The sequence below is a fragment of the Mytilus galloprovincialis genome, chromosome 6 (assembly GCF_965363235.1).
Source record: "Mytilus galloprovincialis chromosome 6, xbMytGall1.hap1.1, whole genome shotgun sequence".
NCBI lineage: Eukaryota > Metazoa > Mollusca > Bivalvia > Mytilida > Mytilidae > Mytilus > Mytilus galloprovincialis.
This window is the reverse complement of record NC_134843.1, coordinates 87297009-87321162: the sequence shown is the minus strand read 5'-3', so window position 1 is coordinate 87321162 and position 24154 is coordinate 87297009. Positions and strand designations below refer to the sequence as shown.

Here is a 24154-nt window from a genome sequence, read left to right as displayed (position 1 = left end):
GCAGATTTCGGTAAAGAGATAAGGAATATCTTCGTTACAAAATTGGGTTCTTCCTACATTTGTGTAACAATTCTATTTTTGTTAAAAGAAATTGATTTAAGAAAAAACGGTATTTTTGTTGAATATTTATCTAGTTAAAAAAGTCGTTAATCTACGGAAGCGTATTAGGGACAAAGAAAAAATAAAAGTAGTAGTGAACTTTTTTTCAAAGTCGAAATTTTGACATTTCAAATCTTAAAATTTCGACTTTAACTCGAAATTTTAACTTTTCTTATCTTGAAATTTTGACTTTCTAAAATCTTGAAATTTCGACTTTTCAAAGAGTCGAAATTTTGACTTTTTTAGAATTCGAAATTTTGCCTTTATAAAAAGTCGAAATTTCGACTTAAACTCAAAATTTCGACTTTTTTAAAACTGGAAATTTCGGTTTTTTCTAAACTCGAAATTTCGACTTCTTTTTAACTCAAAATTTCGACTTGTTTTAAACTCAAAATTTCGACTTGTTTTAAACTCAAAATTTCGAATTTTCCTAAGTATTTATACGTTTGCGATTACCACATTCACAGTCATTTATATCAGCAAGCGGATATATAATATATAATTCATAAACTTAATAAGCACATTTTAATAAACTAAACCATTTTAAAGAGGTTATTTTCGATAGAAAATCTTGTTCTTGCCGAAGAATAAGTAAAATATGTTTCACGTTCAAATAAATATTTCAAGTCTGGACTTCAGATATGTGTATCAAGACAACCCCGTTATTCCGATACACCCATGTTACGACATACTTTTATTCAACAGTCTGATATATAAAGACAAGGGTTAATAGTAGTGTCATAAGAATGTCAACTTGTAGAGTTTAATCAATATTCCAGAAAAAAGAACCATTTATTTATTTCAAAATTCCAAAACTAGAAAACCGAGCAGCTCATTTGTCGTCCTGAATATGCATGGCATTTTTGGCTACTTGATTTACCATTGTTCAAACAAGGCAAAGTCAGTGACTTGCTATTGGGAAACCAAACAGGCCTTTGAAACTGCGATGCTATATGTTCTCAGATATGACGATTCTATGACAGTGTCGTGGGAATTAAAACATGGAACAAAACCTATTTCAAAATATAAATTGCCAAAATGTGTTGATGACGCTTTAACAATTTGCGTCCATGTCTACTCCTTCTAAAATTGCAATAACTGTGTTTGAATACTAACATCAAAGTTTTAAAAGAGATCAAAGTCGAAATTTCGATTGTAAAAAAAATCGAAATTTTTAGTTTACAAAAAGTCGAAATTTTGAGTTTAAATAAGTTGAAATTTTGAGTTTAAAATAAGTTGAAATTTCGAGTTTAAAATAAGTCAAAATTTCGAGTTTTAAAAAAGTCGAAATTTTGAGTTTACAAAAAGTCGAAATTTTGAATTTAAAATAAGTTGAAATTTCTAGTTTAAAATAAGTCGAAATTTTGAGTTTTATAAAAGTCGAAATTTTGAGTTTAAAAAAGTCGAAATTTCGAGTTTCAAAAAAGTCAATATTTCGACTTTTCAAAAAGTCGAAATTTCAAGATTTTTGAAAGTCAAAATTTCAAGTTTATGTCAAAATTTCGGGATTTGAAAAGTCAAAATTTCAAGTTAAAGTCAAAATTTCGAGATTTGAAAAGTCAAAATTTCGACTTTGAAAAAAAAAATTCACTGCCAATTTTATTTTTTCTATGTCCCTAATACGCTTCCGTATTAATCCTTCATAATAGTTGTAACAAAAATCTCCATACGGTATCAAGCCAAATTTCTAAAAAGAAGGGAAATATGCTCTTAAGCTAATGGTTAAATCTCGAAAAAATGTTAAAATGCTAAAAGTTTTTAAAAGAAAGAGTTTAATGTCTGCTATTTTAGATTAATTCTGCGAATTGTTTTTGTCTGCAAAAACATAAAACAGAGAGATAAAGAGAATCACCAACTAATTGAATAAAATGGAGGATTGAAATGGAAAATGTGTCAAAGAGACAACAATCCAACCAAAGAGCAGAAAATGGTGCGTCTAAACACGGCTAGGGACTCATAAGTGCACTAATATGTTATACTATGCTACTAAGGACTAAAAGAGTGATGTGCAGTGTAAACAAATTTCTTATCTAGATTGAGATTGATATTTAATGCATATATTCAAATTTAATCAATAAAAGATCACTGATAATAATTGAACAATGCCTGTGCCGGTTTTCGTTAATTTTTCGGAAAATCACTGAACTATAAGACACGTGTCAAATTACATAACTGATAACACTATTACCTTAAAAAATGAAGAAAAAAAATATTATTTAGAGAGGAAAATTACCCAGACATTTAGATATATTTACCATAAAAATATGTTTTTAAATTTAAAAAAATCATTTAATATGCATCGGTTTATGATTTAATGAAAACATATAGAAAATTGTTAAGCGGTTTTTTTCAGGAAGAAAAATAATGTTTGCATCGAAAAAAAATAGCTCTCTCCCCTATAAATGATCATTAATTTACCTAAGTGGGAGCTTAAATTTTGGAATCAATTGCGAGGCCTGACTGCCATAAACAACAGATTACGAACAGCAAACAGTGGATACACCAATTCATTGATATGTATGAAAGACAACGACGGACACAAAATGATTGCACTGAATAATTTCAAATACCATTGAGATAGATTTTTCAAATCTCCTTATCAAATTAGACATGCATTTAAAAAACCCTTGGGATATCTATTACCGTTAGGTTTCAAATTGGAATTAAAAATTGCATTTTCCCAAAGAGTTTTAGGTAAAACCCCGTGAATCATACCTCCTAGAAATTTGAAGTGTCAGCTAAGATGTTTGAAAATATGTATGAATTTTCTTACATACTTGAAATTGGAAAGGAATATAAACACATTCAGTATGTTTACTGTACAAACAAACAACAGACACCAATTGTGTCTTATATTGTTGAAGTCATTTTTACTGAGAGCAAAATTTGATTGATTATTCAGTGGTTGTTTAAACGTCCAGTGGCAAACATTTCATGCATATTCAGGACGAAAATTCGTTTCAGAAGTATATAATGAAGTATTTGGTATTACAAATGTTAATTTTCTAATTATTTAGTAAATGTCATTTTCTTAGGTAGTTCTAATTAATTTGTACGAATCAAATTTTTCGGACAAAATAATATCTTTTGCTCTCAATTAACACATACGATTCTGATAACAATGGATAATATAAGGAACTTTGTAACTTAAAAAAAGAAATTATGATTGTTTAATCAGGTGTTACATTTGTATGTCAGTTCGCTTGTGTCAGTCGGATCACTGATTTTCGGCAATATCAAGGAAAAACCGACACGTTCTAAAGATTGTTCAACTACTCATTTATTGGTGAAATTATAACCTAATATGTCCTGTTGATAAGTATATATGTACAGAACTACAAAAATTTGCAGTGAATGTTAACATAAAAGAATCAAATAATTTCTGCCCTGCTTGTAGTGAAAACGAAAACAGCTTACAATATTTTTTAGATATATACATATATAATAGTTTATAAAATGTATCCGTCAAAGTGAAAAAATATATAACATGTAAAAATACATAGATCATTCATTTATTGCAATCAATTATATCAAACATGTTAGTTAAAATAATTTCTAGAACCAGTCAGTCTATGTAGATATAATGCGTCGGACATTGTATGCATAAAAATAAAATCTCGATTTTTAACTGTATGAAATAAAATTAGTAAGAGTTTCGCGGAACACAATGTCTCGCCTTCGTTTGCCGTAAACTTGAACTCTCAGGGTGAGGCTGAACAAAATCAAGACACTATATTTTGATTGTTATGAGCTTCTGTCCAAGTTCACAAATATTTCCGGTGCCTATAAAATAGCCGACTTTAATTAAGTTATTTGAATCTGAGTTGGCAAAATAGCATATTATCTATTATGGTGGTATCGGCAAAACAGCTACAAGTATTGCCTTTAATGAAAATGCATATCAATTTTAAATACTATTCTAAATAAAATAGCTTTGAGAATCGTGTAAAAAGCGTTCGCTGTTCAGTCGTCAATCAATCATTCAACGTGCGTGTATCGTGCGTGCGTGTATCGTGTATTTATCATTCATCGTGCATCGTGCGTGTATCGTGCGTTCATCATTCATCATTCATTTTGCGTTAATCCTTCGTGTAACGCTCATCGCTCATCGTGCGTGTATCGTGTATCGTGCGTGTACCGTGCGTGTATCGTGCATTCACCGTGCGTGTATCGTGCGTGCGTGTATCGTGCGTGTGGTCAGTTTGAATTTTAGAAGGTCTGTAGTAGAGGTTCTAAAATTTGATGTCTCCAATCATTTCTGACTTGAAATGAATGGAATTCTACTTTTCTTCCATAGCAAAATGGTTGACCAACCACCAAGGGCCTTTCTGCTTAATGGAAGTTAAAGCAACACAGTTTCAAATTTCTTTACCTCTGCTACCTTTAATCCAGTGTACCTATAAAGAAGAAAGCTGTAAAGAAGCTTTCTTCTATACAGATAAAACTGGATATCAGGAGTCTTGAACACAACTCATTTCTATTCCTACTTATGAAAAGGCAAATCTGTTGGAGTGGAAACCCATTTTCCTTTTAAACCACTCCTGTACATTTGAGGTTGCATTTTCAGCAACCGCAAATGTGTCATGTTTTTGAGCGGGTTTATTTTTCATTGTTTCAAACAAAGCTGGTTTCAGAATATAAAATCATCATTACACTGAATCATTGTGTTTCAATGGCTACATATATAACTTTATGATCTGACCAATAGGAATCAAGAACATCTGTTTCAAAATTTACCTTACTATCAAAATTTAGGAAAATTAAGTCCAACAATGTACCATAAGATGTAGTAGGTTTAGACACAATTTGTGAACAGCAAAATGAATCTCTCATGAACTTTAAAAAAGAAGTGTTCCCAGTGTTTAAATCAATATTAAAGTCTCCCATTATGATAATTTTTGGATGTCTTAAATACACATCAGGAAGAAGGTTTGCAAGGAAAGTATCTTTTAGTTGTTGCAATTTGCAGTTTGGGGCTTTGTAAACAAAGACAACATGAAAAAGACCTTTGCTGGGTGATATAATGTCTGCTATAACAAACTCTAAAGATGGAGTTGAGAAAGTAACTGTATTGTGAAGTATACAATCATTTCGATAATATAATACCAATCCATGAGGTGGTCTTGTATTAAAGTTTGTTTGCTTTTGGTCTAATCGAACTGGTGTTTCAAAACCAGGTACATGAAAATGATCATTTTCATCTGTTGAAATAAGTCTTGATTCAGCAATACCAATTACATCAGCATCCAAGATGTTAGGGTCTGATATAAGATCATTAAAGTGAGCATGCAATGACCTTGAGTTGTTAAAAACTACTTTAAAATAGTTACTTGATACGTTGTACAATGGCTTGAAGCACAACTGTAGAGTTGCATCTGTCCTAAGTCTGTGTAATTCTTGTCGAACACAATCTGCTACAGCTATTGCTTCTTGATTGAGATCTAATATCTGTAATCCAGTTAAAGATGTTACTCTGCTTAACGCAACATAGTGAATATGTGGTATTTTCCCTTTACGTTTTGATTTCAGACTAACAACAACCTCATGTAATGTATCTCCTTGCGATTTATGAATCGTTTTTCCGGCTGCTGGGCGAAGAGGAAACTGAATTCTTTCAAAAGTCTTATATTTATAAGTAAATGACCTTTTAATGTCAAACATTGGAGTCCATATTTTTTCAACATCTTTTCCGTACAAGTGTGAATATTTTCTTCTATTGTTAGCACCAATTCTGGCATCTTCAAACTTAACCCATATGATACTTGGTCTTAAAGATGTAGTTTTGCACTCAATTAATTTAAGTTCACAAGTTGAACCATTTGTAAGACCATCAGTGACTTCAATATTAGCTGTAAGATCATATTTCATCCCAATTGCTAATACTACTTCTGTTGCAAGATTGGCTGTATCAGACTGTTTTTCTGGTAAAGAACTAAGTAATTTTGTTTTTACAGATGCTGGTAAATCCCCACAAACTGTGTCAACTGCTTTAACTTTAACCTTTTGTGAGCCTAATTTAGATATGTATTGCAAATTAAAATTATCCACTAAAGCATTTTCAACAAACAAATGAGTTGCATTAGATCTGTATGTTGGATCACTGATTAAAACAGTTCTGGTACTTAAAACGGCAAAATCATTTTCAGTCATCTGATTTTGTCTCAACCTATTTAGTAATAGAGCAAATTCTAAATCATCCTTTTGTCTCATTATTTCGGTAAGTTCATGAAAAGAAAATAATAATTTCCAGTAATTAGGAGCTAATGCTGTTAATCCTTTGCTTAGATCATTGAAAATCCAGCTGTCAAATACAGGTTGGAGTTGGAAAAAGTCACCAATAGCTATGATACTCACACCACCAAATGAACAGTTGCTTCCCTTGATTTTTTTCAGCCTTCTCTCCAGTAAAGAGAACATTTTGTTTCCAACCATTGAAATTTCATCAATCAAAATCAGAGACAAATTTCTGTATTTCATTCTGAGTGTATTGAGAACATCGCATGACAATGACTGGTCAAGTCCTTTATTTGGTTGTATCTGGAAAGCATTGTGAATGGTCAGACCATTTATATTGTATGCTGCCTTTCCAGTAGGGGCACAAAGAAGAATTCTAATATCATCAGGGTCCTCACCTTCAATAGAACATAAGTGTCTGTGTAAAGCTTGAAATATTGTTCTGACAACTACAGATTTTCCACATCCTGCTCCACCTGTCAAAAATGTATAAAATGGTTCATGTTTTGTTTTAACCCATGTGACAATATGTTGGAAAAATTCCCACTGTTTTTTATTCAAGGATCTTATCAATGCAAAATAATCACTCTCACTTATTCTGTTGGCATGATTTGTCAATTCTACTGTTCTTGCTTCTATTCCCACTTCACGGGACATATCATACAGTCTATGTTCTGTTGGTCTTTCTGGATTGAAATGAACATACTGTTCAGATTCTGTTGGGCCTATTTCAGCGTCTTCCATTTCTACTTGCTGTGTGGCAGGTGCTATTTGATCATTCTCATTACAATCGTTTTCTGCCTCTTCTATAGCTTTCTCTAGATCTATCACTTTTCCTTCATATTGCTTAGCTTTTTTTTCTAATAGTCTTGCAACAGTCAAGTACATTTTTTCGAATGTTTCATGTCCGCATTGCAAATCTGAAAGTTCATTTCTCCATGGATAAAATAACATTAAGCGTTCTCTGTAGAAGTTTTCAGAGTCAGTCTTGTAACTGTATTTAACATATCTTATAACCTTAGGTGTTTTTCTTTGATATATTCGAACACCCTTCTTCAGGGTTATGTCAATTTTGTTACTGATTTCTTCTATAATATCTGCATTTGCCTCTTCATTTTCACTTTCAGATTCATGATCTTGCTGTTCTGTTTCATGATCATCTGAGGACTCTGAAGCTTTAGGATACTGCAATTCAAGCTGAGATACATAGTCTGCTAGACACCAGTTCTCCAGTACTTTTGGTCTTCGTGAGTATCTTTTAATATCATTGTCTGATTCTATTTCAGTAGAGTCTGGGCCTAGTTTTTCTAAGGCTGATGATTGTTTTAGGAGGAAAGTTCTTTTCTCTCGTGGAGATGTATTAATGAATACAACTTGTCTTGTAGCTTTTGTTAAAGGCATCTGTAGTGTTAAGTAGGTTGCTTCTTGTGCACTTGTTTCAACAGAATTTGAAAAGTAATTCCCAATGTGCCTTACTTGATGCTTCAAGTCTAAATTTCCCTGTCGTGCTTCTTTTGCTGCTTGGTCTAGTAATGCACTCATACCTTTTTGTGACTTGCTTATATATGAAACAATATACACTGCACATGCAAATGCATCTAAAACAAACTGTAAATCATGATTTGCTTGCCAGGCTATCAACACAGTTTTCATGTAACCATTAACACGGACTTCAGATGGTTTTCGTTTGAGAAAAACTTTTGGACCACTCAAGTTGCTTCTTATGGCCTTAATGTAATTTTCATCATCCATTTGTAACACATCATCTAAAAACATGTCATATGTCATCTGGTCTATATTTTCAGAATTGTGTAGTGTATTAATTTCGTTTTGTATTTCTTTATATATAGCTTTGTACTTTTCTATGTCATCATTTTCTTTCAAAGGCTCTAAGATTACTGTTGCTTTCATAGGTGGTAGGGGGAAACCAAAACGACAAATTGGGTGACCTTTTTTTCTGCATGTTTTTGAATGTTTATGAACCTGCAAATTGACTAAACTGTCATTTTCTAAAAATGAACAGGAGACATATTTATCAATAAATGCTACAACATCTTCATTTGAATCGGTTTCATATACTGGTGCATTTTCAATCCAGATCAAGATATGAATATGTGGTGAACCTCTCTGTTGAAATTCAACTCTATAAAAAAAATCTGTCAATTTTCCGATAGGATCATGATAACTTTTCAACACCAAGTTAATAAACTGTTGGACACGATAATCAAAATATCTAGAGCATGTCACAGGGTCTTTCTGAACAAGTTTTGATTTCTGATGCCAATCCATTTCTTCCAACTCATTGTCAGTATATTCTTTGCCATCATTTAATTTGCCAAGAATTCGTAACAAATCTTTCCAATTAGTATCTGCAGATGAAAGAGAGCCAAACCATGTTGGAAGACCCAACTGTCTGATCATCGCAAACAAATCTTTCTTCCTCTTTTCAAGGTATACTGGAGAATTTCTTAAACTTCTAAAGATATAATAACCTTCATCTAATCTTACAAGATCGTTTACAGTGTTAGGATTCAGTACATCTTTTGCTGTCCATTTTTTCCCTTCTGATTGACACCTTCTTAGAGCAAGATTGACCTTATCACTTATGTTTTTTAACTGAATTTTCTTTAACTTGAAAAATATATTTGGTACAGACTGTGCTACTCTCCTATCCATGGACCTTAGTTCCCATTTGACAATATCAGTATAGTGAACAGAGACAGATCTGTCTTTGTTATCTGGCCTTCTTTGACCACAAAATATAGTTGGAAAAGATAAGTACTCTGCATCAGGATCACTGTAGAGACTAATTGGTCGTTGACCTTCACCAGGAGCAAAAGTTAAACCTGTATCACATAGTGGATTGTCGTCTGGAATGTGATCTAACAGTGTATCTGTGTTTCCAACATGCGTTTCATTTTCATCTACTTCACTGAAATGATCGGAGTCATCATCTGAATCATTCTGATCTTGGTTATCCTCTTGTTCTGTACTATTGTTTTCATTTTCATGTGTTTCTTCATTTATTTTGGCAATTTCTGTAATCCAATCCTCATTTATTTCTATTCCAGAAGACTTGTATAAGTCATTTGTTCTCATCAAATAATGTAATGCACAAATGACAGCAAATGGTCTTACATTTTCACTGAAATCACACTTTTTGAATTCCAGCTTTTTCTTCAATTTAACTGATATTGTACCTGATTTCTCTAATGTATGTGGAAGTGAATTTATTGTAGGTTGAACTTCAACAGGCACATTTACAACATTGCCTTTAACTGATAACTGTCCACCTCTTGGCAACTGTCGAATCTGCATAAAAGGAATTCTTAATGATAACAGTCTCTCTTCTAAAGGATACAAATTTAGTTCTTTTGGTCTTTGGGGAAATCCCATTTTATTGGCTATTGAAAATCGAGGAATTCTTTGTTTTTTAATTGCATTGAGACAAGTATGACATATCCATTCTATGCCTTGTACAGATTTAAAATTAGTAAAGCAATCTGACATGTTAGCAGGAGTGGTCATTTTGACAGTTTTAGAATTAACTACAGAATCACAAAACCAAGTTTGTTCACATGAAGTACATATATATGTAGGACCATCATTAATTTTTGTTTTAAAATTTCTTATGCAAGCATCAAGGGTTATACCTTGAACTCTTTTCTTTTTTAGGTTTTTTTCATGATCTGTGAAATCAATGTTTTTTCTTTTAGTACTTTTAACTGTTTTATCATAACATCTGTCTATATCTAGTTTGTTCTGTCTAGAACTCTGTTTCTTCAAACGCTCATTTTCTAAATTTTCTGGATGTGACCTATATTCTTTTTTTCTGTGGTAGTCCCGTTCCGACTCATGTTTTCTGTAGTCTTCATCTTGTCTGGAAATTTTTTTCTTTTCTGTTTCATTTCTTTTGAAAACATCATCCTTTCTAGCTTCTCTTTTAGCAGCAATTTCTCTTTGTCTCTCTATTTGTCTTTTATCAGAATTGTCTCTTTGAGACTTCTTAATGTCTGCTTCAGCTCTTCTATAATTTTCTTTCTTTCTAAGTTCTCTTTTAGCAGCAAGATCTCTTTGTCTTTCTACCTGTCTTACATCTGAATTTTCTCTCTGAGACTTCTTTCTATTTGCTTCAGTCTTTCTATAATTTGTATCCATTCTTACTTCTCTTTTAGCAGCAAGTTCTCTTTGTCTTTCTATTTGTCTTTTATCAGAATTATCTCTTTGAGACTTCTTTCTATCTGCTTCAGTCTTTCTATAATTTGTATCCATTCTTACTTCTCTTTTAGCAGCAAGATCTCTTTGTCTTTCTACCTGTCTTACATCTGAATTTTCTCTCTGAGACTTTTTTCTATTTGCTTCAGTCTTTCTATAATTTGTATCCATTCTTACTTCTCTTTTAGCAGCAAGTTCTCTTTGTCTTTCTATTTGTCTTTTATCAGAATTATCTCTTTGAGACTTCTTTCTATCTGCTTCAGTCTTTCTATAATTTGTATCCTTTCTCACTTCTCTTTTGGCAGCAAGTTCTTTTTTATTAAAATCTTCATTCTTTCTAGCCTCTCTTTTAGCAGCAAGTTGCCTTTGTCTATCTATCTGTCTTACATAGGAATTTTCTCTCCGAATTTTTTTTCTATTTGTTTCAGTCATCCTATAATTTGTATCCTTTCTTGAATATCTTTTTGCATTTAATTCTTTTTCCTTGAATTTTTTATTTTTTCTTCTATTTTGCATGTAGTTTTTCATATATACAAATTTTGGTACCTTTGTATACTGGATAGACTTTTTTGTTTGTTTTGTGTTCCTTAGTTTCTGATCATTGAAATAATTGTTAATCTGGTTAGTCACATCTTTGTCAGTATTTATACTACTGATACATACAGGTAAAATTTCAAATTGCGAGTCTAAATCAATTTGTAAACTTGTGTAAAAAGCATACAAGTAGCTGAGGAGGTCATGTAAGTCAGTAAATCCAATCAAAATACTTTTGCCAGAGGAATCTAATGGATTATTCAGTGTACATTCCGAATGAGAATGAGTGTCAAAAAAATAGTATATATTATTATAATAATAAACTGCCGAACATATGGCTCCAATCATTATAAGAAATTTGTTTGACTGCTTAATACAATTTTGAATTGCTTCTTGTAATGAGAGAAATCCAGTCAACTCTTGGTACTGTAAAGCTATACCAAACAGAATATTTTGTTTGTTAATTATAAAAATCCCTTCAGGAATTTCAATTTTGACAGGAATTTCATCAAAATTCAAAAGCATATTTTTAAATAATCCCTGTGTTGTTAATTCTTGAACATGCTTCCTGTAAATTTCATCTCCTTTATTTAAAATGTAATCCAGGTTCAGTGTGTTTGAATCAAAATTTAAAGAAGAAAGTGATAAGAAAACTAAGCAATTACATGTACATTGGTTTCCCCTGCTTTGATCAGCAAATTTTGTGGCATACTGGTCAAAAGTTCCAAATTTAAGAAAGTTTGCATTAAAAGAATTGACATGTTTTGATAGATCTTCTTCTGAATTATTTTCATATTGTTCATTTTGGTTTTGCAACAGATCAGTTTGGATATTACTATGATAATCTGTTTTTGCATTATTATTGTTTGATTCATGTGACAGAAAATCTGTTTGTATAAGACAAGTTTCTTTTGCACAGTTATTGTAACTGTTTTGATTTAATTCTTTTGCACAGTTATTGTTACTGTTTTGATTCAATTCTTTTGCACAGTTATTGTTACTGTTTTGATTCAACTCAGATAGTTCAAGTTTATCTAATTCAGATATTTCAAGTTCATTCAATTCAAATATTTCAAGTATATTCAGTTCAGAAATTTCAAGTTTATTCAATTCAGATTTTTCAAGTAGTTTCAAGTTACTGTTGTTTATATTTGTGTGGAGGTCAGTATCCCCCATGTTATTTGAATTACTGTTGTTTATATTTGTGTGGAGGTCAGTATCCCCCATGTTATTTGAGATACTGTTGTTGAGGGTGCCAGTATCACCCAGGTCAAGGTCAATTCTAGTACTGTTTATGGGGCCAGTATCCCCAGTCAAGTCCGTCAGTGTCTTTTTCATTGGGTTTTTTACACCACGTTTAGCCTCTGCTGCTCTCCAACTTTTTCTTCTTGGCATCTTTAAAAATCTGTAAATACATATGAAGTAATGTACATGCAATAACGAGGGGGAAATGTTACAAATGCATAATGTGATAAAAGAAAGGCTAGATGAACAATTGCATAATGAGAGGTAATACGATTAGTAACTTTAAATACATCATGAATATAATATGTATTTTCTGTTATAGAGTTGTCACTTGTTTAGACATACTAAAAATACACCTATAGATGTATCTAGAATACTGATGCTTCATTCACACGTACATTCAATTCGAATCGAATTCGCTAATCGCATTCACACACTTCTTTTTTAATATGAATTATCCTATTCACATTAGAAATACCTTTTTGTAAATACGAATTAAAAGATAACGTCCTTAACCCAGTAAGCAAATTTGACCCATATTGCAATTTAAATGAGAAAGGACGTTAGGACGCAAAATGTTTTGAATGCCAATTGAACTTATTTTGAATTACGCGTGAACTCAGCATGATATGCTTCATGTATTGGAATAAAATAATATCATAACAGACTTCCAAAAATTAAGTAAACAAGAGTTTCAAGTAAATAAGGTGATTTCATTAATGCATTAATGTTCATTAAGAGTAAATTTAGTTTTAACCTTATATAAGTTATATAACAATACATGTTTACTTCATTTATATGTATGTGAATAGAAGTTTGAACTTTGACTTTTGAAATCAGTCAATACAAATCCGTGTTAAAAACAGTTTTGTGCTTGTAAATATTATAATTTCAATTGAAGTTATGAAGAAAACTTACCATTGAATAATTTAAAAAATACTAATTAATTCAAAGTCACTGGACCATGTTGTTGGGCACAAGGCCACAAAATAGTCATCAAATTGATATGTTATAATAGTATTGCATCTTCATACAAAATATCATTGATCTATCGCATGTAGTTCTTATCAAACTGACTTATGTAGAAAACTTAACAATTGACTAGATATGTCTGAACTTCATGAATGGCCCTGTCTTAAAAAGTTGAAAAATCTGCAATTTCAACATCATTTGTGGACTCAAACATGATGGTGGTCTCGCATATCAAAAATCTGGTCAAATCTTAAGGCGTGTAGAAATATAATCTATATAACTGTGATTTTCAACAATTTTCAAAGTCTTTAACTCTTAATTTTCATCAAAACTTGGCAGAGTGGAACAAAACTTTAACTTGATCTGTTACTCATCACGTTAAGTAACATACCAAAAATCACCCCAATATCTAAAGGAGTTAAGAAAAAAAGTAGGTATAACTGTAATTTTCAACAATTTATAAATTCCAAAGCCTGTAATTTCAGCAAAAATAAGTAAAGCTTAAAAAAATTTAAACTTGATTTGTTACACACGATGGTTAAGTTACCTAATAACAAGAATGTGTCCAAAGTACATGGATGCCCCACTCGCACTATCATTTTCCATGTTCAATGGACCGTGAAAATGGGTAAAAATCCAATATGGCATTAAAATTAGAAAGATCATACCAAAGGGAACATGTGTACTAAGTTTCAAGTTACTTAAACTTCAACTTCATCAAAAACTACCTTGACCAAAAACTTTAACCTGAAATTCCTACTTTCCTTTTCCATGTTCAGTGGACTGTAAAATTGGGGTCAAAAGTCTAATTTGATTCTAAAATTAGAAAGATCATATCATAAGCAACAAGTGAACTAAGTTTCAAGTTGATTGAACTTCAGCTTCATCAAAAACTACCTTGACCAAAAACTTTAACCTGAAGCAGAATGAGCGGACGGACGAACAGACGGACGGACAGACCAGAAAACATAATGCCCCTCTACTGTCATAGGTGGGGCATAAAATCAGCCCAATATCTGAAAGTGATAAGAAAAAAGTCTGTATGACTGATTTTCAACAATTTTTAAAGTCTTTAACCCTTAATTTAGGCAAAAATTAGCAGACTGGAACTTAAACTTGTGCTGTAACTGATTATACCAAAAAATAGCCTAATATCTACAGGCGTTTACAAAAAAGGCTGTATAAGATCTTCAAAAATTTATCGAAGTCAAAAGCCTGTAATTACGACAAACATCAGGAGAGTGAAATAAAAGCTAAAATTTGATCTGTAACTCATCATGATTAACTCACATACCAAAATTTAGCCCAATATCTGGAGGCATTTAGAAAATAAAGTCTGTATACTGTAAATTCAGAAATTATTGCGAGGTTTTTATTATTGCGAATAATGCGACTGAGTTGTAAACGCATTAATTCAAACTCGCATTTTGTAATATTTTAACTGAATTAAGCATGACTTTTCTCAAAATTGTAAAAATTAAAATCGCATTCAAGTGTAAAATGACAAAATCGCAATAATTAATGCACACAATAATTTCTGAATTTACAGTAACTGTAATTTTAAACAATTTATCAAAGTCCATGAAAGGCCTTAATTTCTGCAAAAAAAAATAGCGAAGTAGAACAAATCATAATTTGATCTGTAACTCATCATGGTTAACTCATATACCAAATATCAGCCCATTATTTGAAGGTGTTACGATAAAAAGTATGTATGAAAGGTTTGTTGCGGAATGATGGAATGGCGCACAAGGTAAATATATATGGCCCGGACAACTTTGTTGCTGGGTCATAAAAATTGCTACTTCTTACAAAGTCACTGGACCATGACCATGACCAAAGGGGCAGGGCCTCATATCTTAGTCATGAAACTGATATGAACTGATAGCAATCCATTTTGTACATAATTTCATTGATCTATCACTAATAGATCCTATTTTTACATAGTCAAATACAAACCCAGAATAGTTAAAGAAAGCTATTAAAATTTTAAAAACTTTAACCACAGAGTGAATGTAGTTTCTCCGTAGAAAAACTAAGTCCATTTATAAGTAAAAAACAGAAAAAATGGAATTTTATTTTTGCAAACTTTACTTCTGGATACTATCTTATGATCATAAACAAGCTTCTTTTCAAGTTTGGTAGAAATCCAGTATAGTTTAAGAAAGATATTCAAATTTTAAAAACTTTAACCACAGAGTAAATGTAATGTTTCCCCGTTTTTAACCACAGAGTAAATGTAATGTTTCCCCGCAGAAAAACTAAGTCCATTTATAAGTAAAAAACAGAAAAAAATAGAATTTTATTTTTACAAAATTTACTTGTGGATAGTATCTTATATCATAAACAAGCTTCTGTCCAAGTTTGGTAGAAATCCAGTATAGTTTAAGAAAGTTATTAAATTTTCAAAAACTTTAACCACAGAGTGAATATTTGTTGACGCCGCCGACGAAGGAATGTAGGATCGCTTAGTCTCGCTTTTTCGACTAAAGTCGAAGGCTCGACAAAAATGTTCCTGATTTAATCAATAACAAATGTTTCAATTTTTATTCTATAGAACTACAAATAAAGTATATCAGTACTCATTCCAACAAACAAAACACATATGGTTTAAAAAATTTTAATGAATTTAATATTTCCATTGAAAACTTGTTTCTAGCTTCATCCTTCTCTTTAACAAGAATGTTTTCTTGACATCATCATTGATCATTGTTGAGAACATGCATGCAAAACATTGAGAGTAAAAGTGTTTGCAAATTAGATAAATTAGGTGTATGAAAACACAGTTAAATAAATATTAACAGCAAAATAATGTTTTCTTCCCTTTCATGGTCATTTTTATTTTGGGCTTATTTACATTCTAAATTTAGAATGCTAGCAGGCTAATCAGATTTTTCTTATAACTATATTGATTCTATTCATCTATATTATAAGCAGTTTGTGTGTCCCAATTATAGTCTTAAACTTGAGCAAACTCTTCTATTTCATAGCTACTGTACCTTCAAGATTCCCACCAAAAAAGGAAGTATTCTGACGATGACTTCCTGTTTGCTATATCTTATTACCACAAAAAACTTTTAAACAACAAAGTCCAACAAATATGATGACTGAAACTCATGACACTGAAAACATGGTCTTTATTCTTGTAACAAGTAATATTTTTACTTTTAGTTTTATAAATTTCTTAAATATTAATTCAAAACCAATACTTTAAAGTAGGTTTATTCTACATTGTTCTAGGAAATGAGAACAAGGGACACGATCACATTAAAAAAAAAAATCCTAAACTTCTAATATATATATATATTAAATGAAGAACTATATTTTTTTAATGAAAAAAACATCTTTTAATAGTTAATTTATATTTTAAACAATATAAATCAATTCTAAGATCTGGTGTTCTTGATTAATTTAGCTCTCAAAGTGTCTGTTTTTCGATAGTTTTAAACAATAATATGAGGCACACATTACCTGTAAAAGGGGATGAAGTCTGTATAAATTATTATTGGAATTCAAACTTGACATTCAAACTTTGGAATCTGTTGAAAAGAAACCAAAATTATGAAACAAAGGAACGCTATCATTATGAATAAATGTTTGTTTTAAGTTTATGTTCATTAGTGAGGGGGGGCAGGACCTTTTTCGGGACTACTGCAGTTTCAGAGAAGAAGCATTTGGTAAAAGTTTACAAAAAATACAAATCAATTGTTAAAATTGACTATGAAGGGCAGTAACTCCCTTAGAGGGTCAATTGAAAATTTTGGCTATATCCACATCTATAATAAAATTCAAGATAATAACCAAAACTCTAAAATTCTCTGAAAATTACCAATTCCGGGGCGGCAACCAAACAATGGGTTGCCTGATTGGTCTGAAAATTTCAGGGCAGATAGACTTTGACCTATCAAACAAATTAATCCTGTCAGATTTGCTTTAAATGCTTTAGTTTCTGAGATTTTAGCCAAAAACTGCATTTTACCCTATGTACTATTATTAGTCATGTCTGCCATCTTGGTTGGCAGACAGGGTCATCGAACACATTTTTTAAACTAGCCCAGTAGTTTCAGAGGAGAAGATTTTTGTAAAAGATTACTGAGATTTACGAAAAATGGTTAAAAATTGACTATAAAGGGCAATAACTCCTAAAGGGGTCAACTGACCATTTCGGTCATGTTGACTTATTTGTTAATCTTACTTTGCTTAACATTATTGCTGTTTACAGTTTATCTCTATCTATAATAATGTTCAAGATAATAACCAAGAACAGCAAAATTTCCTTAAAATTACCAATTCAGGGGCAGCAACCCAACATCAGGTTGTCCGATTCATCTGAAAATTTCAGGGCAGATAGATCTTGACCCTATAAACAATTTTACCCCCATGTCAGATTTGCTCTAAATGCTTTAGTTTTTGAGTTATAAGCCAAAAACTGCATTTTACCCCTATGTTCTATTTTTAGCCGTGGTGGCCATCTTGGTTAGTTGGCCGGGTCACCGGACACATTTTTTAAACTAGATACCCCAATGATGATTGTGGCCAAGTTTGGTTTAATTTGGCCCAGTAGTTTCAGAGGAGAAGATTTTTCTAAAAGATAACTAAGATTTACGAAAAATGGTTAAAAATTGACTATAAAGGGCAATAACTCCTAAAGGGGTCAACTGACCATTTGGGTCAGGTTGACTTATTTGTAAATCTTACTTTGCTGAACATTATTGCTGTTTACAGTTTATCTCTATCTATAATAATATTCAAGATAATAACCCAAAACAGTAAAATTTCCTTAAAATTACCAATTCAGGGGCAGCAACCCAACAACGGGTTGTCCGATTCATCTGAAAATTTCAGGGCAGATAGATCTTGACCTGATGAACAATTTTACCCCATGTCAGATTTGCTCTAAATGCTTTGGTTTTTGAGTTATCAGCCAAAAACTGCATTTTACCCCTATGTTCTATTTTTAGTCATGGCGGCCATCTTGGTTGGTTGACCGGGTCACCAGACACATTTTTTAAACTAGATACCCCAATGATGATTGTGGCCAAGTTTGGTTAAATTTGGCCCAGTAGTTTCAGAGGAGAAGATTTTTGTAAAAGTTAACGACGCCAGACGACGACGGACGACGGACGACAGACGACGGACGACAGACGACGGACGACGGACGCCGGACGCCAAGTGCTGAGAAAAGCTCACTTGGCCCTTTGGGCCAGGTGAGCTAAAAACGTCACTTTTCAGATGGTTTTCGTCAAAAATGAAAGTGGCCGCATCCGTGTTCATCCTCAACCTTTAAATATGTTATGTATTATCATCAAATACAACTTACATTTCAATATTATGAATGAACACGAATGCGGCCACTTTCATTTAAGACGGAAACCGTCTAAAATTTAACTAAAATGCTATAATTGTGAAGATTTCAGTAATTTAGCATGACTTTATGATGCTAGTACACGATATATGTGCACTGCATTGTCAAAAACAGCACATATTTATGTAGCAGAAGCATTCTACTTTCCAAAAAATAGCTAAAAGATTACATTTTCACAATTTTGCAAAACTGCTTAATTTTGGGGCCAAAAAGGGGTCTTACTGAACCTACTCCTTTCATAAAGCATCAAATTATGCAATGGTTGTTATGCTTTAATTTCGATGTATACTAGAGTACAAATTGATATTCTATGGCAGTGAAATGCAAGTTTTGACATTATAAATTACAAAAGTCGATTTCTTGACCTAAGGTATACAGATATAGAAATGATACACTTACATAAGCTAATATATATATATATTGTTATACCTTTTGACATCTTTCTTTTTTTCCAACATTTTATAGCATGCAGAAATGACCTTTGTGGGATTATTGGCTACCGGTTCCTAATTCAAACATTTCAATCTAACGATTCCTGCAAATAAAATAAAAACCGAATGCATTTTCTAAGTCAAAAATGGTGTTCCAAATGTTTACACAGGTTTAGTGTTCATTATCTGAATGTGTGGTGTTCAGTTTTTAATGCCTTTGTGTTTCACGTTTGAACATTTGATGTTAGAGTTCTTAACACTTAGTGTGTATCAATTGAATGTGTGGTGTTCAGTTTTTAATGCCTTTGTGTTTCATTTTTGAACACTTGATGTTAGAGTTCTTAACACTTAGTGTTCATCAATTGAATGTGTGGTGTTCAGTTTTTAATGCCTTTGTGTTTCATTTTTGAACACTTGATGTTAGAGTTCTTAACACTTAGTGTTCAGCTAATATACGTGGATGTAAAAAATCATCATTTATTCCGTATAACAGACAGACGATCACAGACTGGTTATTCATCAGTTTAGGAAATCATCAGAACAAAGATGAAAGTTATTTACTTTTAATCTAAATCCTGTTCTTTAATACGTCTTATGTTGAATATTGAAAATTTGGATATAACAGTTATGAATATTTGACAAATATATATATATGACATGAGAAAAGAACAAGGAAGCCATCGAACTACCTATAGAAATTATCCTAACTTGTTACTCACTTCTTTCCTGTTCATGTGGGATAGAAGTCCCTTCTCAAGCTCTCTTCCTTATGTGTATCCATTCTTCGTTTAACCGCCTAAATCACCAGCCGATATCTGTTTCCGGTATTTGGTACCCTGGTTTACTTTTTTTAACGCGAGGTGTTTAAAATTTCGAACGATTTGAACACTGATTGAACATGTAATGTTAATAAACTGAACGGATCATGAAATAAGATAAACATCGACATATTTTTATTACGATATCTTCATAACAGGCCTCATTGGTATCCACAATTATGTCACTTATAAGTAAAACTAGTAATAATAATCAAATAAGTTCATAAACTATATATATATGCCAGCTTGGAAGTTTAATATTTCACAAGTATTAAATTATTAGTAAAAAATTCACAAAATCATTATCCTGCGTATACATTCATATATTTTTAATGAATTTCTTTGTAAATTTGCCAATTAGAAGGATAGAAAATCGGACAAACAACTGTCTTCTTTTTTAGATCAGAATTTGAACACCAGTGTTCACTGTGTCTGAACAGACATGTTAATATTGTTAACACAAACGTTAAAACTTTGAACACGTCTCTAAGCACGAACATATGACGTTAAAATATTGAACATTCAGTGTACAAATTTTGAACGCGTCCGGACGCGTCAGGCGTCAGGTATATTTACAGTGTGACCAACATATATTAACACAATAAACACAATAAACATGTATATTAAACATACACAATAACAACAGCATCACATTTTTTTTTAACAACAAACAAGTTGTTAAGAGTCCCCTGCCCTCAGTTCTAATGACTTTTTTTAAGAAGGATCCTAACTTATTTGTTTGTATATCGAATTTCAATATTGTTGAATGCTGAACAGACATGTATATATAAAGCTACAATCAGGGACTTTCTATACTAGTATATAGAGAGTCCCTGCCACAACGAATGGGAGTGTTTTAACTTCTGTCTAAGGCATTGACCATATCAATGTTCTCGTATGTACTGTCTAACTATAGACACGTTAAAAAAAATGATCCAACAGCTGATTCAGCCGGTAACGAATTTCCGATATCATAAAAGATTCACAATACAAAGGGAACTTCCTCTGCTTAATCGAGCCTCTAAATAAATGTGAGTAGTTAAGTTTTATTCAAAATTGACGAAAGCAAAGTTTCATATGTGTTATCGTACGACATACTGTTTACATGACATAGAAAATACTGAATAACAGATGGACGGCCACACAAAAAAATATAAAACTGAAACGGTTCACTGTCGATCAAAAATCCGGAAAATGACAGATGTACCACGTATCATGAAAACACTGTTAAAACTGAAAACTTGTTTATAATATAAATTCAAGTTCTTCGTGTACATATTGTCAATATTTCATTTTATTACTTCAAAAAAAATTTTGGTGTGGAAAATTCAAGGGCCTCCCCTGCCTCATAGGTAGTTACGGCCCTGTACTTGAAAGTTGTATACTTATTCTTAAAACTTCTTTTAAGACTGTGAAACTAAACTCCTCGGGCTTTTCCCGACGCCTAGTATGTGATCAATATATATGCCCCTCAGGGCCTAAAAAGGCAACTATGTTAATTCTCTTTCAGTCGTTTTGTCTCCGAACTTGTACATTTACAGTATTTCCATCTCAAATCACACACACAAAAAAACCCACACTACAACCGAATACCCATGCAAGCGTAAATTAACACGAATTTAACATATAAATGATTTCAAGATTTAGCTATATTTGTCAGTCTCTTTCTGCCGTCTGAATAATAATTAGTCAGTCGTTTGCTTGTAAATTTCGAGAGAAAAAAAATGTTACGGAACCAGTTTGACTAGAGCCAGTCCCGACTATCAACTTGCGTTTAAAGATGCAAGTGGATACCTAAGGCTGGCTTTAATCAGACTGTAACGGGACCCTTTTTTTTTGCCGAATCAAGTTCCCATGTATTTCTCAGCCTACGTTAAATTTCTCAGGCCTCATTCCGATGTTGCTGTCTGTTCCGTGTAAACATGGTCTATAGGATTACAAAGCTATCACTTTAATTTTAAAATGCTTCTTAAACTATATCGGATTTACTCTGTACAGACTAAAGAATTTCAGAGACGATGTTTTTGATGGCCATTTTAACACGAATTAATAGTTGTACAATTCCCCGGTTTTTTTACACACATCATCCTAAGTTTCTATAGATTAGATTTCTACTTTCAAAACAAAAATTCATGGGGATACGGCTCGCATCATGAATAGGTATTTATTGCCAAAATAAACCAATAATATAAAATCACGTGTATAAAATAATGTGATAAAACTCAGTCTATTATGCATAAGAACATATATATAGATAAATCGTGCAGATTCTTAAATATTAAAGAAACAGAATATTTGAAAGTAAAGTAATACATTTTTAAAGGTTAGCAATGAGCAGAAGAATTGCCGGAAAACGATAAAGCAATCGATATCAAATAACCATTGCGTATTGCATCAAAACTCTCGGAACTCTGCATCTAGAAAAAGTTACCGTTAAAAATGTCACAAAGTTACCAAAAATATTTTTTTTAAATATTTAATCAGTTTGTGATTGCAGAAATTGCTGCATTGGCTTGTATGTGTGAACGTTATTCGATAACGTCAGGAACGATAACTCGTGACGTAATGTCATTCGGTATCGTGTTACCTTAATATAGTCCTATAAACATAATCTGAGTCTTAACTTGAGCTTTTAATCGATTCTGAAAAGAAGTGCTCCTTTGAAGGAGATAATTCCGTTTACAGATACAAATATCATAAAGACGTCACAAGGCGTTCTCCCATATTTATATGTGACGTCATAAAAAATGGGTTGTACAGTGCTTTGACGACACTGAAGGAAAATTTGGACCGTATTCAATAAAAGTCGGTAAGACATCTTTTTTATGACATTTGTTAAAATGCACAGACAGCAATTTTTTTCAGGCTAGCGTTTCACAAAAGTCGTATTTTAGCTACGGTAATTTTAAATTCACTTACGTCTTTTTTTATAGATCCTCAGGCTCAAACAATGAAACATCCATTGCATCATTGACATAATGCTTCTGCTATGTATATTTTTTCATTCTATAACCACCCTACCCTTTCCTTCCTTACTGTGAGGAAAGGGGAAGGGGGGAAGTAGGACCTTTATCGGAATTCCGGGATAGGCTCGGTGCACTGTAGTTTAAATAATTACGTCATAATTATTTGGACTAGGTACACCCAAAATTTTGTCTTACGAATTTTTCTATGATTCATATGGATTCCAAATTAACGATAATTATTATATCCCGTAACACATGGTAATGATGGTACTTTGTTCACTTAACTCGCGGTATATCCTCGTGTATTGTATTTTCGACCTACTAACATATTTTTCCGAATTTCCCAGTTATATGTTTGAACATAGACATACCTAATATTTTGAGAGTCGCTAGTATACTTGTGAATAAAATAATTGTATCGGAAATATATTTCGATCTTTAATTTATTTTTTCATTTGAGTTCATTAGATCGATGTCACCTTTGTTGACAAAACGAGCGTCTTGTTTTTCGACCTATCTAGAAAAAAACGGATCAAAAGTCGGAAACGACATGTCGTACAAATCCGGAATTGGTTATAAATTTGATACCAAAGTTTATACAAGCAATGGCCTTTCAAAAAGGGCTATAGTTGACTCTTAGCTGATGAAAATGGAAAGTGCTCTCGCTTTGTAGATTAATTCATTTACTATAGAATAGCCACGTGCATCAATCAACAAATTTTACCACACACGTGAGGTCACACGTTACGAAGTAGTATATATCGTTTAACGTTGTTGTTTACGAAACTCCAGAAGATTCGACTATTTATAGATAAAAGTTACCTGTGTACCAATATCACGAATATGCATGATTAATGACCAGGCAAAATCTAATTGCTAATATAGAGAGGACAAATCCGATACTCTATGGGATTGAAGGACATTTACTAGGTTTGGATTGTCCTAACTAATCAATAAACTTTGATTATTCACGTCTCGTAATATCTTCCAATCAGGTAGCAAGAAAAATTCACGCACTAACTGTGCATCGTTCATAGGAGTCGATAATCAAAGTGTTAGAGGCGATCAAACTTATGACTTAAAGAATTAAATAGTTAAATATACAACTATAAGATATAAAATATTATTTTGATGTCTTTTTTTGACAAGTTGTACACATTTCAGAATGAGGCATTTTGGAAGCCTTGTATGGTCTTCTATACATGAATACAAATACTTTGGTTAATCCATTGTGACGTGAGGTTGGTGAGTATTTGTATGTAATTTCCACTGACA

General features: G+C 32.1%; 2 protein-coding genes across 7 annotated transcripts in view; one reads left to right on the top strand and one right to left on the bottom strand.

The window, feature by feature from the left end:
- Positions 1-3946: 3946 nt before the first annotated feature.
- LOC143081053 (uncharacterized) lies at positions 3947-11907 on the bottom strand. The gene is made up of 4 exons (XM_076257289.1): positions 6927-11907; positions 5795-6110; positions 5206-5395; positions 3947-3982 (listed from the first exon to the last, which is right to left on the bottom strand). Exons 1-4 carry the CDS (start codon positions 11605-11607, stop codon positions 3947-3949), a joined length of 5223 nt encoding a protein of 1740 aa, XP_076113404.1. The 5' UTR covers positions 11608-11907.
- Positions 11908-22593: 10686 nt separating this feature from the next.
- The window catches only part of LOC143080593 (polycystin-1-like protein 2), a 113111-nt gene continuing 111550 nt past the window's right edge, over positions 22594-24154 (top strand). For 2 of the 6 annotated variants that reach the window (XM_076256509.1, XM_076256508.1), the window contains exon 1: positions 22594-22722. The gene's annotated coding sequence lies outside the window, so the exon portion shown is untranslated. Of the gene's footprint in view, positions 22723-24045; positions 24125-24154 lie in introns of those variants that run through there. The other 4 variants (XM_076256504.1, XM_076256507.1, XM_076256506.1 and 1 more) reach the window with 3 other exon arrangements.